This window comes from Styela clava, chromosome 9, assembly GCF_964204865.1.
Source record: "Styela clava chromosome 9, kaStyClav1.hap1.2, whole genome shotgun sequence".
In the NCBI taxonomy this organism is placed as follows: Eukaryota; Metazoa; Chordata; class Ascidiacea; order Stolidobranchia; family Styelidae; genus Styela; species Styela clava.
In genome coordinates this window covers 14,921,444-14,937,821 of record NC_135258.1, presented here as the reverse complement: position 1 = coordinate 14,937,821, position 16,378 = coordinate 14,921,444, and the positions used below count along the sequence as shown (strand labels likewise).

Below are 16,378 nucleotides of genomic sequence, written 5' to 3'. Positions count from 1 at the left end.
GTTAGTGTGCTCCACGACTCTCGAATCACTTAGAATATTCATATAATATAACTGTATTTATATAAATAAAAACATGTATGTACTTCTAATTGATCTGCATTTTAGGAAAGTATTCTAATATTTATCCCGAGAAAGGGGACAATGATAGGATGACTCGATCATGTGGCAAACCACTAACACAGTTATCCAGTTCTTCGTTTAAAAGCATGAGTTCTATGGCGGAGGAAGTCGTAACCAACCAGCGGTAACGTCAACTACGGTACCCCACGAAGGAGTACCCCATACTTTCCTCGCGACAACAATATTTACTCTATGGCGCCACTGTCTTAATAAATAAACAAACAATAATAATTTCCCAATATGTATTATTCCTCGTTAGTTAATATTTGAATAGAAAACTTCTGGTTCCATATATTCAACTATGAAAAAGTTCATGACATTTCAGCTTGGTCGCATACCACGACATTCTATTAGTTTGCGTTTCCAATAGAAAGTTTGAGACTTATTTGCTTGTCATCATATCATCATCAATCAAAAATGGTATTATCTTTGGAGAAAGTTGCTTCTTTGTTGATTCTTTGTAACTTATATATAGTTCCGATAGGCGGCAAGAAAGCCTGAAAATATAAATCATAATCAGGCCCAAATAGTATGCCCACCTAGACTGGCGGCCATGTGAGTATAACGTAAAAAGTTACATTTTATGAACAATATTTACAGTGTTACAAAAGCAAAAGTGGAAAACAATACGCCTCGTGACGAAACTAAATTTAATTGCACTTTCAACAAATTCCTTGAGTTATTTTCAGCTTGAAACATCAAAATTTGGTTTCAGTTTGGTTGTCGCAACATCAAGCGGGCCAGATTGAATTATCCGACGGGCCGGATTTGTCCCGCGGGCCGTAGTTTGCTCATGTCAAATCTATATCATCGTGTGCACAAATGACTTGTTGTTAGAATCTGAAGGTTTTAAATTTTCTCACTTATTTTCTGAATAAAAATCCAGATTATTTACTAGAATCATTTGTGTCGTCAAAAATTGTTTCGATTTTCAATTTTCCTAAATTGCTGTGATACTTGTTATTTTTGTGAAAAATGGCTTTTCTTCACTCGAATAAACGAATCTATTTCAAATTTTCGGTATTGAAGGATGAGACTTTTCAACTTTTAATTGTTTCAATTCAAATGAGGTCACCCATTTTACATCAAATTTTGCTGTTTTTATAAGTCAAAGTCACACCTCCAAGTCCTCCATATGACATTTGGACACGTCTTCACATAAATTTCGGCTCAATTCTTTTAGCATTTGGCGAGAATTTTGCTCCCATGGCGGTTCTCGCTTGGCCATTGTGTCTATGCATTTGACGATTGCTCTCTTGTGTTTTAATAGTTTTATTAGGCCTAGCAATCAAATCAGCAGCATAATTACAGTAAAAATATCCTAAAAAATCTCAATCATTTCAAACCAAAAAATAAAAACATTGTGAAGTGTCAAATATCCTATAGGCACTGCATGTTGTAAGTGTCGCTCAGAGTCGTGTAAGAAAAAGATATATACGACGACAAGTTAGTTTGATTTTTCATTGAGACTTTTCCAACAGATTAAGTTGTTACTAGGTTTGCCCGAATAGATTCTGTGACCAATGTTCTGAAGGAAATAAATTTTTTACAAGCTCAACAAAAAGAATCGCTCACGGTCACCATGTCAACCTAAGAATGAATTCATTATTAATCAAATGGTCAATAGAATGTGAATATGGAATAGTGAAATTAAATTGTGACGTTGTGAAAATATACTCATTCATACGTAAAATGATATGAAATACTAATACCTAGAGGCATCTCCGAGTCGTGTATAATTCTTATAATAGCACACATACAGTGGGGACACCTCTAAATAATATGACGACCCTGACTCGTTTCGTGTCAGAGCTGGGGTTAAAAAAAGCTATTTTGGGTTTTAATAGAATTTTGTAAAAACGTCAGAATTTTTAATGTCCACGATACTGCTATTGACAATAAAAAAGCTTACAACATCATATTGGATAAAAATGAATACTATATTTAAATTTTGAGTGTATATGGAGTATCTCAATAGGTTTTTGGTCACTTGTTGAATGAAATTTTTTTATTTGCAATCAATGTGTATCGTTAAGATAGGAAGTTTAAACTTACCAAATGTAATTGCAGTTTGGACCATTTTTATTGTGATATTAGGCTTGGCCATACAATTCAAAATTGTTTGAAATAAACTCAATTTTCTGTTTAAAATTTAATTAAAGGGAGTTTTTGAAAACATTTTAAAATATAAGGTAAAACTGACAATAATTGGATCGGGAGTACAGACGACTCTTTGTGCTTTCTATGCGACGGATAAGGTACTATTTCTACTGTCTATCTGATTCATGGTTGTTTTATACTCATTGGATACGGGATGGGCATTTCGAATCGAATAGTAAATTATTAGAATAAACTCAAACGAAAATTTCGAATCGCCGTCATCTTGTTTTTTGTTTGACTGCCAAAGGTCGAGGTGAATTCTCATTTTTTTTATTGAAGTCATATTCTTACGATGCAATTCTGACATATGACTCTTTTCTTCTTTCTAGTCTCGTGAGTTATTGACGAAACATGTTTCTTATTGTGTGGGAACATTCAGCAAACTGTCTGGGTGATGCATTCTATGTGTTTAGTAATTTATGAGCCTGTCACATACGATTTAAGTATTCCAAGTATTCGAGATTCGATTCGATTGAAGTTCGAAAAAAATTGCACTGGTGTTACTGAAGTTACACTGCTTATCGCGGGGTGTATTTTTTTAATAGGCTTAAAATGGTAAAAGTGACAAAAGGGGATTTGTTTTTCTTGTCACCGCTCAACGAATACGTAAAAAATCGATTGTAGATTAATTTACCTCAGAGATCAGTAAATCATACTTGGTAATGCTATATTACAATTTGTTTCGTCTACATAAGATGCCACATAGAAAATTTTGATGGTAAAAATTCAAAATTGATCGTATTGATTTTTTAGTGAAGCTCGTTACAACGTAGGTCCGGCCTTAATATAATACTAAGCTATGTTTGTTAATCCAAGTTGTGAGCTATATCAGCCATTTAGAGTTAGGTCAACGCACTAACCGGACGGCCATCGCGTTCACTTTCACTTTTTCTTTTGTTTCGGGGTAAATAAGTCTTACTTCATCCATTCTCTAAAACATTTTTTCGTCCATCTCTATGTGCGTAATACCAGTTCATTGTTCACATTATTAAGGTTGTCAAATATTTTCTCTGCAAACGAGACTGAATATAATTAATCGTTATTCAATATTTGGACGTCTGCTCTCCGTGGAATCTCATAACAATAACCGAGATATCATAACAAGAATTGAAAATTTTAATTTTTAAAAATTCAAATATGTTGCTTCCATTTATGATATAAACTTGATATAACATTATTTCTGATTTCCACATATTTTTCCAAATCTGTATTAAACTTTTTACATGTTTAAAATTGCTATCAAAAATACATAAATTTGATTCAAAATTTGACAGTAAATTAAATATTGTACGAACACGAAGGATATAAATGGAACACAATTCATAGGAGGAGGCAATTACGTCAGTCATACGAAATATATATGTTCAAGTTACTGAACTTATTTAACGTGTGTTTGAACAGTGTCCAATGCAGACACTTTGTCCACCACAGTGAAACACAACCGCTTAACATGGTATGTGGCGTCACCCTTGTTCAATATTGAACCCAAATGAATAATAGTCATTCTATATTTCCGAAGAAAGGTCGTCATAACGGTATAATATCAAAGGCAGGGCAGCAAATAGAAATTGAATCTAAATACTGAAATAATGAAAAAATAGTAACACGACTTTTTGAATGGTGTGTTTCGAAGTCACGCGATTGTGACGGTTACCGCGTCATTGACGTCAATTTTATGAACTTAAGTAAATTTGACTGAATCGATAAAAACGAAAGGAAAGTATTCGTTCAAAGAGTACTTTTTTTCAATAATAATAATACTGAGTACTCATCGCATATTCGTGATTGAAAGTATGATGCTATATATAATATTATTCAATTATTAGAATTATAGGGTAACAAGATAAGACATGTCGTCGTTTTAAAGAATGTTTCTAATAACGGTATGTAGCTACGCTTAGAACAACTGTACGAACTGTATAATTTGCTTTAGCCGGAATCGTCTATGTTTGGCAAAAACCAAACGAGAGGGTGATGTATTAGCTGGAAAGCGCGGCAGCTTGCTTATGGTTCAAATGAAAAATATCAAGAAATTAAATCAAAAATAAATATTAAAACTATGTGGTTCGCGACTTTTTTTTGCGTGTATATAATACCCTTCATTTCTTTTAAAACGCTGCGATTTTTTTTTTGACAAACGCCTATAAGGTCTTATTTCAAATACATTAATCTAGATGCTCCCGTAGTATGTGAACCAAAATGGCGCACAACCTGAACATAGTATGTGTACCAGGTTAGTGTTCAGGTTGTGCGCCGTCTTGATACAAATACATCCAAAACAATCGCCTAAATATTTTTAAAATACTCTTTAGAAAAAGAATAAATTAAACAGGATTGTCATGAACTGGCATGCTTATTGCATTGAATTGATCTCATCCAAATTAATTGAAGCTAAGTTGAGGCGCGTTTTACAAAACACCAAAATTTGGACTTAAACGCCCTCTTTAAACTGAAGAACTGTACAGAATGGAGAAAAAATATTTATTTTTCATATACTGAAATTTCGCAAGTGATCCATCCAGTTGTTCAGTCTAGTTTTTCTTATCATGATAAAAATACTTTCAATACTCAAATTTGTGCGGGCTTTGACTTACATCTTTGACACGCGCTTACAAAAAAATCGCTGGTATTACCCTGCCGCACACGACAACAGCATTACTTGACATTTAAGTGTTGTCAAGTTGTTCGAATTAAAAAAAAACTTTAATAAGGGTTACAAATTTTATATACTAACACAATTTTTAGGACAAAAATAATGTACACATTTTCTAATGTATAAATGATGTAAAGTTGTTTGATTTGAGCTCTCAGGAAATTGAATAAGACCGGTAACATGTTTCTGATTGCTACAATGACCTGCTGTGACGAGGGTTTCAACGTACGAGTCGGTCATAACAAAGAAAAGTCGCAAAGAAATTACATAAAAAGGTGCAAGACTAATTCAAATATATATTTAACGTATTTTTATCATTTCATAAAACTTTTTTACTATTAAGAAATATCGAAAATGTTTGTGTCCGAAATATTAAACGCAAATGCCGTTGCCCCTCAAATGGACGGAATATAAGATAAATAAAAGAGATCTCACCTTGAGTAAACACCTATGAAAAAATTGAATTTCCCGGAAAAGTATTTTTACGGTGAATAAAAACATTATATTTAGGCTTTGTTCATATTTTTTATCCGTTTTAAACTACTTGAATATACTTCGAAATACCATTAAACATTAAAAGTAATAGGACAATGTTTTATAATGTTGGTCGACTTTTACAACGGTCCTAAAGGCGTGCCGATCAATAAATAAGGTATTTTTACTGACCCTTTGTAGAATGTCTCGTAGTATAATATAGACAATATCACGTGAACCCCCTCCAAAGATATTCTAGGATATTTACCATGTTGTCGCTGGTTTGGTCAAACTTGGAGTACTTCCGAAGTATGTGAACCAAGATGGCGGACACCGTAACGTAGTATGGGTACCAGGTTAGGGTTAGGCGGCCGTTAGGCCATAATTTTATTCATTCCAATTTTCTATATTTTAGTTCTATTACGAGTTCGGGGACTAGCCAAGTATGTCCCGTAGTATTTGTACCTGAAATTATGGACTGACCCTAACCTGGTACACATACTACATTCCGGTGTCCGCCATCTTGTTTCACATACTTTGGGAGTTCCAAACTTGGAGCCAGTGACCGATATCAAATATCCATCAAGTTTTTCTAGCAATACCACCCCACATAGAGAGAGAATTTACTATCCTATTGAGAAGCCATAAAATGATATGTTTTTCTTTTATTTGACACGAAACGTGTTTTGCTAAATTGCTGTTCTAGTAAAGTTGTTACTGGGTAGCATGTGTTATTGTGGAAAGATTGCTTTACACCGAAAATAATTGACCAATCGTTTTGACGTTTTTAGTATATCCTCTGAATTCTACAGGGCTCGATAATTTCTATTTCTGTGGATATTGCGCCACCACGTGATATTACGTCAGATCAGGTCGCCATCTTTCCGACAAAGCCGTCTCTCACTGCTCAATTGCGGTCTTACCGGTACTTGTGTGAACTGCCAAAATGGTGGAACCTGCTGTGCTATTATTTTGATTTGGAGCTTTTGAATGACCAGACAACGGTTTTAGTGTGTGTGAGTCGCCTGGGCTTCCACTACTCCAGCTGGTCTTTGGGCCTGCATGATCATATATTCGCATCGATCTCTTGTTTTCTGTATTCATATTCGGGACAAAAAACCCAATGTTTGATAAATATTCATACAGATGCTGAAATATATATAATCAAAATAGAAGTATGAATCAGAGTTATTTAGTTTGATTCAATTGATTAATGTGCTAGCATGGGATTGAAATTTTATTTTTCTCCACCATTCGTTAATTCAGAAAAACTCAAATGTTAGTACGCGATCATTGTCACAATCAAAGAGTGAACCCAATTCCCAAATTTCAATTGCCAATGACGAAGAATTAAGACCGTAAGTCGTGTTTTGTTTTTCGATTCGGCGCTGCAATCTTTTGGTGTGGGTTTGTTATGCTTTCATTCGTGCTTATAAATTAATACCACCAACTTGAACTGAACTATATCATCAACGACGCCCGGGTAACGTAAAATCCGCGATACTAAATAATTTATTTTATACGTTATAAATTGCAAGGAATGCAAATATTTTCCGTTATGTTCGGTCACTATTGAATCTGAGAATGAAAACAATTAATTCCAACACAATTTGCTTTTTGATTTATTGCCGAGGCCGCACAAACCATCTTCTTCAACCAGCACTTCTTGTCGGCTGTCCTTTTATGTCGGTTGTAATTTATTTCCTGCGCGCACAAGTCTGTCTCCGACTACGATGAAAAATGAAAAAAGGGAATTGTAAAATGTTTTCAATCAAAACGTGGACGGCGGCGCTAGAATGTGTGCGCAATATTCGGTATTCCTATGAACACGAAAAACGATATTCGAAGGTCGCGATATTCGAATTGGCCATCCCTGAAGTAGACTACCGGTACCTCAATCTTCACAACTAACGCGAGAGCGGAACCGCCACAAGATGCGCAATTTTTGTTGACGTCATCACGCACAAAAAAAAACGAATCTCATAGAGACCACAAATATTTTGAAAATAAATAGAATTTCAGTAAAAATTACATTCTTTACCCACTGAAAATTTCAAATCAATTGGTCCAGTAGGTAATGAGAAAAGCGATTTTTCATAGCGATAACAAGAAAAATACCAATAAGAATAACAAGAACAACGCAATAATAAAACGACCCATATGTATGTACACATCGTGTTCAGTAAACCTCGTAAAAGATATTTACTATATACTAGAATGTCTTTTTCTTTTCTGGTCCGGTATAGTATTTGCTAAATCTTTAAATTTTACCAGTAATCTCTATTTAAGCATTTAAACTTCTTGGAATTGAATCAGAATTGTAATCAGGACCAAATAATTATCAGGAATAAATATTGTTTCCCGGACAGCAAGTGGAATATAACATTTATGACGATTGTAAATATCCAAAGTAAACAACCGTCATCGTCTTAAAACAGTCCTGAATTACATCAAAAATCTGACCGCTCATATACGGTCACTCCTATAGGAAAGCCGAGCGCTTGGAATCATGTTGAAGCTTACTGAAAGTTAAGTATTATCATTGTTTGATATTAGAGATTCTACAAACCATCAATATTTATGACATTATAACACTGCTATTTTCTCAAATAGCATAAATGTTGATATCTTAGTCACTCATGAAGGTTAAAAAATTGATGTTTCCGCGACCTTTGACCGCGAAAAAACTTTTTTTTTTACTTTATCAATGCAAATATTTTTATGCTCATTTTCGAAGTGTTTTTTATTTGATCTTAAGTGATCTGGCACTTACAAACTGTTTGAAAAGTTGCAAGCTAGATTATTTATTTCAAGTATTCAACCATCCAACGGTTGGTACTGGTTTTAATTTCTAGTCCAGCCTATCGTCAGTTTTTCAGGACATACTTTTTATTGCTGCAACTAAACCAAAACTCTTAGACCTACGAAAATATAATGAGCATTAGGGTATTTAGTTTATAACCAACTACTAAAAACTGACAAATAGTAGGCAAAACTACGAAAACGAGGCAATGTTTACAACCAAACCTGAAAAGCTTTCCGAGTGAGAGAGGATTTGAGACTTATTGCTGATTGGTCACGGTTATGGAAATAAACACGGAAGTTGATAATTGGGAAACACCCATTATCACCAGGAAACCTATTTGGTAAATTGAATTCCGATATAAAAATGTTATACCTGAGTTTTATCCTCGCAAGTTTTAAGTCAGATATACTTTTCAATAATTTTTGACCTTCGAGTATACCCAGTCCTAATGATTATAAAATTGGAAATAGTTGGTGCAAATGAACTTCTTATGAAGGTATATCACAAGAAAATATATTCCTGTTTTACATACATTTCAAGAAGGACATTGAATTGGCGCCCGAAATTTCATGTGGCAGTCGTAATGTGGGAAGTTAAACTAATAATTGCTTAGACATTCTATCATTGACTTTTGAGGGACTGATCAAGGTATACTGATTGCCTTTGGTGTGTTCGTAGACAAACTAAATCAACAGAAAACATGAATGGGCGTGTAAACAAGTGGTTTTATCGAGCCTTTCCATTGTAATATTCTCCGCGAGGTCATACAAATACGTCATTTCAGTTTCGCCCATTTCTTTTTGCGTTCTATGATGTATTACGAATCTATTCACATTTAGCATACTTGACTAGATACAGCGTGTCTGAAAAAATTTGTCCGATTTATAGTAATAACAATAAAAAATGTCGCCCGATTTTATAGTAATAACAATTAAAGTAAGTTTAAATAAATTTTATTGTATGATAAATGAGAACTACAATCGTTATTGCTATGAAATCGGACAGAATTTTGAAGTGTTATTACTATAAAATCGGGCAAAATGTTTTGGACACCCTGAACATTACACAAATTTCACTACTTCATTTTGACTTGACACATTGAACTATTTACACAATACTTAACCAATAACATACAATTTTCATTATTTGCATTATATGCTCGGTACAGCTTCCATCTATTTCTATCTCCCTTTGCCAAGCAATATCCAATATATATTATAACATAATATCCCTCTACGGAATAGATGAGTTGTCAAATACCATATGATTTGCTTAATAAAAATTTGAAGTAATTATATTTACCTCCATTTTTCCCTATGTTACACCTGGTATTTCATAGCCAAGGAGAAATCAAAATCTCTAACTGGTATTTCACTCTATACCCAGTTAGGAACATTACAGAATACCTGCACTGGTAGAATTTATTGACATTCGAAAACATTTGTATACTTAGATTCTATAACAATAAAATAATATTATTGAAAAAAAAATCAACGTTCAAGCATATGGACACGAAGATCCAATGACTAAGTGCATGGCGGTCAGCCTATGCAACTAGTACTGAAATCAGTTCTCTGATCGAGCGTCAAATCAAAATTGTAAATCGAATTCCATATCAGTGTCATCGGCAGCAGTAGATCGCTTATATGTTGCGTCTGGATTGTTTTTGAGTTGGTACCTGCTCTCGTTAAATTGATAATTTGCTATAATCGACCGGAGTCGAAAACTCGAGTCAGGATATTTTATTTTTTAGCAAGGAATCGAAATTGTAATTTTGTCAACTTGGCGCCATGGGTAGGAAAGAATTTTTCTTCCGATCCACTGAAATAATTAAAATGAAAATAAGGTAAAGCGGAGGAAAGTAGGGTAAAACTGTTCTATTGGCACAGAGCTCCGTATAATGGTTGTGGGGTCACTGCATTCACGTATCCATCGGTGGATTTTTGTTCATTTGCAATTATAAAGATTCCGGTAGCCGAGATTTTTAACGCTTGTATCACCCACTTAATACGGAGACTTAACGTTAACACTGCATTTTAATTATTGCAAAAGATCATGAATATTTAGTTCAGGATTGTATTGTTTGTTCCCAAAAGAGAAAATCATATATACGAAGCTTTAGCATTTGGTGAACCGTAATATGACTTTTGACTCGTGCTCATTTTGACTCAAAGAGTCAAATTGTTCTATATATTTTCTGATCTTTTTAAATTACTTTACAGTGGCACTGGCGTGAATCTAATTTTTTTTTTTTTCCAATGGGAAAGTGACGGGCCAGTCAAGGATATTAGATAATCATCAAAGAATACAGAAAAGTTTACGCAGTCACAGAACTATAGCCAAGGCCTCACGCCATGGAACGAAGCAGACAAACAGATCTGGAGCGAAAATGTTTATTACAAAACGAAAAACGTAGCTCACAGCTGGTATAGAATGACTACGAGCTGAAAACCCATCTAATACAATAACAATTGCAATTGGCAATCATATACCGAGTTGTAGAGATTAGACATAACCAAATCATGATTTTTCAATCGCATAAATTTTTGTTGGGAAAATAATTTGCTAAGAATACCATATCTATATTTTTACAAGATGGAACATTTGTGCGCACATTATGTCTGTTTCATTTAAATATTAGTTTTAAACAAGATCGTGTGAATACGTTTTCACAGAGGATTGTAGGATTTTTTCACATTCGTCAAATCTGTACGTAGTGTATAGCAGTCGAGACGAAAATAGTCAACTTCATTTATGAAACAAAGAGCCCAAATTTAATTGTCTTTGCAGATCTCTAAAGTTTTCCGAGACCCTTCTGATTGTCAACGAGCTATATATAAATAAATAATGAAATGTATGAAGAACGCTGGTTGCTATGTGCAGGATATTTGATTAAATAGAGTTTCAATATAAAATTAGAAAATTAACATTGTTCGGCATCCATAATGTTCAGTCGGCATATCACCATTGCACGGAGACTTCCATTCCATGATAGCCAGACCCATCAGAAAGGCATTAGTATTATATTTATATGAGATCGTTATCGATTTCTTACATATATATAAGTTACAAAAGACCATGGCACATCCCTTCAATGTACTCCACTCTCATCTCTATGTGCCCAAGCCATGTTTGAGGATAAACTCGAATGTATCGACATATTATTACATGCGGAAATATGTTAGTGACTTTAGTGCTTCTGTCACTATTTCCAGCAAATATCTGAAATACAAATAAAAATCCTTTTTGTGTAAATAATAAATAAATAGTCACCCTTTAGTGTGAGGACGCCGGTCCACAAATTTCTCTGGTAGAGGTTTCGGTGCAGAAATCCCATCCGACCTGACGCTATTACCATTTTTAAAGCTTTCACGCTCATCCCGTTGCAACCATGATTATCAAATTCATAAATTGGGTTCAGAATCTCAATTTTCTCACTGAATTCACCATTCCACGCGAGAACAAAAAAGGAATTATCATCGTCCTCGTGGGACTAGAAATGTTGTGCGAAATTTATAATTTAGGAAGAATATAACATAACGACGAAAAAGTGTTGTCGGCATAAATAATACGCCATGCTAACGAAAATAATTGACGATTTGAACAAAATGCAACCGCACACGTTATTAGTGTATTTTTCATTTTTTCCAAAAATTTTAAAATGAGGGCTCTGACCCCGAAACCCCACGTGACTGCGCCACTGGATGGTCTTTATTTATTATTATCCAGAGAGATTTTGAAAGTTTAAAGTTTTGAAATACATTATACCTTGTCAGAACCATTTTCCTGTATTGTTTTCATTGCGCTTGTAGAATTTCCATACAATATTTTGAAAGAAGTAACCCATTCATCACAAATTGGGCATCCTTGTGTCACGATTCCTCCTATCAGAGTAGATGCGTCGAAATCTACCTGGTGCCATTCTCCTATTGCATCTATCAAAAAAAATTCATTTGTTTTTATGTTATATAAATTTGCTACAATTTTACTTCCTCACATATATATATATATATTCTTCCTCACTGCTTAAATTCTACGAACTGCAGATGAATCAAACCGAAACCAAGTTGAATCAAACTAGAACCACATTATGAGTGATATGAGTGTTTTTATAATGACAGATAAACCCTAGATCTGAAAACTATATATTGTTATTCAAGGTATTAATGTATTTTGGTTTCCTCTTGATATCAAAATTTGTTTTACAGATTCTAAAAGTAACTTCTGTAGTTTTTCATTTGAGACGTATATTTTAATATATCCAAATAAAATTGCATAATTGGGGAGTTTGAAAACATCTTCACGTTTGTAATATGTTCATGCAAACAAATGACAGATAATTAGAATGATTCTTTGAATAATAATGATATAAGATCAAAATCATTTACTTATCTTTGCAGCCCAGTAAGGATACTTTCCCCCAGAACGATCCAGATTGTCCAATCGTCCATAATAAGCTTGATGATTGTAATTGAATATTGATGAAGCTGTGATTTGCGAGTCAGAAATAATATGACGATTCTTTACATCCATGTAGCAAATCCCCGCTAAAATTTTATCAGAATTATAAGCTAGTATATATATATATATATATATATATATATATATATATATATATATATGTTATGATATGACGTTTCATTTCTTGCTTGTCTCATCTGTGCTGGCGGGGAACACTGAACACTGTGGGTCATGGGTCGGCAACCTTTTGTCGCTCGCGGGGGGGGGGGGGGGGGGAATTGGGGGTTGCATCATCAAATCATTTTTTTCACACAGATCAGAAGCTGAAATTTTAGATGTTAAACCCCGTGCGACAACTCGTGAACTCGATTCAGTCGTCTAGGCCAGGGCTACTCAACTGGCGGACTGCGGTCCGAATCCGGACCTTTTGGGTATTCGATTCGGACCGCGCATAATTCTTTATTTTGGATCATTAGCCCCACTTTTGAAGTTCCCTTTTATAAAAAATTCACTTTTATAGATTTAAAGGTATATATGAAAAGAACTATAATGCCATAACAAACAATCTTGATTATCTAACAATCATTAGTCGGCAGAGGAATTGCGTGTTTAAGGATGCCGAAATATAATTTCTGGAAAGACCGGACCCAAATACCTTTTCAGTTTTGTATGCGGATCTTTGGTAAAATAGTTGAGTAGCCCTGGTCTAGGCAAAAGAAAACATTACAAATGACATTTAATGTGACGCTTTTGTTTTGCATCGCGCTTGATATCTTTTCGACAACGGGCGGCACATTGGATGAAGCCAAGATTGGAACATTTTCTAAATGGGCATCACTAATCCAAGTTCTCAGACTGTTCTTTGTAATGTTCAATTTCGAAAATAATTGTTTGCACGCATATGTACTTACAAACATCAATGTGAATTTTCTCGCATATTTTTATCAAATTGGATAAAAATCAAACAGTTATACATCTCTAGAATAGAATATGGATTTTATTTCCTCATTGCAATGCATCTCAAGAAACTCTATTCAAATATTTTTTGTGCAATTGAACCCTCTGCCCTCAGCATCAACTTCCCTGCGTGTTGCTATTTGTCTAATTATAATTAAATTGTAGGCTCGTTAAACCGTATAGCTGTTCAATAAATTGTTAGGTTATAATATATTTTAATCCACACATGCCTCACAATTAATTCTGTTACGTAAAGAATATATTCAACTCTTCAAACGTGGATTATAACATTAATTCATCGTCAAACCCGGATTATTTCACTCCGCGGGCCGGATCTGGCTTGCGGGACGTAGGTTGCCGACCCGAAGTATTTTGAAAAACATTACTTAAAGCGGGTATATTAAAATAAGGTTCCACATAATAACTTATGCATATATTAACAGTATAGTAGAATACTTACAAATTTTCCTCATCATAAGCTTCTTAATCATCAAGAAAGAATCTTGAAAAAAAACAAAACAAAAACGTTGGAATATTTAGAAATATATATGTACAATGTACAACACGTTTTAATTGAAACCCAATTAACCAATTACATTACATTTTCGCAATTATTCGTTTCAAATCATCACCTTCCAACTCCTTTATCTTTTTTTCTAGATGTTCCCCTGTTCCAGGTTCACCCTGTTCTCCTTTAATCCCGGGCAATCCACGTGCTCCCTCTATTCCTCTTTTTCCTGGCCTTCCTTGACACTGATTCGAGTCACATCTGGCGCGACTCGCGTTGACATTTGCTACCACGTGTGAAAAAAATTCATACAATGTCGGCATATGACATAACACACAGGGAAGCAGCAATATAAAACAGCAAATAACAAGAAATTTCATGATTGTAATATTGTTAACCTATACTATTTATAATGCAGAAAAAAGAATATGAAAAGCTTTCCAAAAAATGTACAATTTTCAATAACATAAATTGTCTCCAAAAAGTTTAATTCCATGGACACTTTAACAACGATATATATAGCATAACCCTTATTTCGGTATTTGCATCATGGACATGATATTTGCTAGCAAACTTTTCAAAAACGTAGCGAATTCATAGTTCCATCAAACATCTTTTTAATATATTTAAACACGTCTCCAATATCAACGTATTGTATTCTAATAATTCTACCTTCCTGCTCAATTCACTAAGAATATTGTGGACTTTCTACACTGAGTGGTGTAAAGTCATAACCCTCTTCAAAATCAATATTCCTCTCAATCAGTATTCACTACTGTATGCCATACAAGTGATAACTCTAACTTCCCACCACAGTCGCTAGTTTTTGAAGGATACACGAATTTACAGACTGAAACTGTTTCTGTCTTGTTTTATAAGAAAAATCTTATGTCTAATTTTCTGAGAGGATAGAGCCAGTGACGCACAAGCATAGGTTAAGTTTGCATCTTGTGTTGTGTAAACTTCCCAGCAGGGTTGGAATAACGGAATATATCAATGAGTAAACTAAGACAAGTCTTTCAGTTGAAGTGCGGGTCATCTTCTCACGACCCTTATATTTATATGTAAATTTTCGAAGTAAATTGCGTTTGAAAGAAAACTATTAGAAAAATTCCGTCGCGGATAATTTTTTTGATGCGAATCAACGAGTCAATAAATAAATACGTAAACTTATGTAACAAATTCATTCAATAACATTGAAATTAAAGTATATGCATAGTAAATTGCATTTAAATCAATAATTTTCTATTATATTTAACCTGGTATCAATTATCTCTTCTGCTCTGAAAAGCCTGTTTTCACATTTGAAACCTAGATTTCCACCAATCCAAAATATAGCCTACTTATAATGCAGAAACCAAAACGCATGACTATATCATGGAACAAGTCTATATTTCACTTAGCACTGCAAGAGGCCGATACTTAGCCAGTGTCTGTGTTTTGATATTCCCAATAATTTCACTGGAAAGTCTGCTAATAAACATATCAACGAAGAGGTTCGTGTAACCAATATATCTCACAATATTTGATTTTAAAACTCTTTGACAAGATAAAGATGTGCTGCTTTGTTAAGCGATAGCAGCAATAATAACCATCTTAACCCGTGACACAGCATTGATACTCATTAATTAACCGACGAGCACTATGCTAAATTTTTTAATTTAGAAAAATTCATTCATTCGACTGTATCAATTTTTAATCTTGTGACTAGAAAATATTTGCGACAAGAATTATTAGCTCTATTAAAAAATAAATGAATGCTGGTTTTAAAAATGTTTGAACCGCTTAAATTCTAGCTATAACAATTTTAGCTATACCGGTTAAATTTAGCAGCGAGCTATAAATGAATCGCATTTCGAATGTCGAGGCTCCTAGGTTTCATCTCACATTGCTTAATGCTTAATCTGGTACTGCTGTAAGCCCATGTCAAAGCGAAAAAGTATAATTTCTAGGTGCGCTACTTCGACAATAATTTACCGTTCCTTGTTCCCTTGCGCTCGTTATCTAGCGGATTGTCAAGTGCACGACTAATGCCAAAACAGAAAAAAGCAATATTGTCGATGTGCGCTGCTTTGAACGACAGTTGACTACTGCATTTTTCTGAACTGGTCGACGAAATAAAATACTCTATAATCAGTTCACCAGATGGATATGTTTTTTTACTGAAAGGTATGACCGGCAAATGCCGTCAGCGACTTGAGCATGACTTTGTGAGTTACAAGGCCGTTAATTAATTCAA

The 16,378-nt window shown here is 34.2% G+C and overlaps 1 protein-coding gene across 1 annotated transcript; it reads right to left on the bottom strand.

Annotated features, from left to right (window-relative positions):
• Nucleotides 1–10,590: 10,590 nt before the first annotated feature.
• Nucleotides 10,591–14,538, bottom strand: LOC144427319 (lactadherin-like). Its single transcript, XM_078116340.1, has 5 exons — nucleotides 14,264–14,538; nucleotides 14,092–14,133; nucleotides 12,602–12,760; nucleotides 11,982–12,148; nucleotides 10,591–11,435 (listed from the first exon to the last, which is right to left on the bottom strand). The coding sequence occupies exons 1-5, from the start codon at nucleotides 14,517–14,519 to the stop codon at nucleotides 11,280–11,282; spliced, it is 780 nt and encodes a 259-aa protein (XP_077972466.1). The 5' UTR covers nucleotides 14,520–14,538; the 3' UTR covers nucleotides 10,591–11,279.
• Nucleotides 14,539–16,378: the final 1,840 nt, after the last annotated feature.

Bases quoted from the DNA above. Each gene is read 5' to 3' on its own strand.
- LOC144427319 (XM_078116340.1), bottom strand. From the start codon at position 14,519: ATGAAATTTCTTGTTATTTGCTGTTTTATATTGCTGCTTCCCTGTGTG. The intron at 14,134-14,263 runs GTGATGATTTGA...TTTTTTTTCAAG, and splicing joins AAAGATAAAGGAGTTGGAAG to ATTCTTTCTTGATGATTAAG. The intron at 12,761-14,091 runs GTAAGTATTCTA...ATAAAATTTTAG, and splicing joins GCTTATGATGAGGAAAATTT to CGGGGATTTGCTACATGGAT.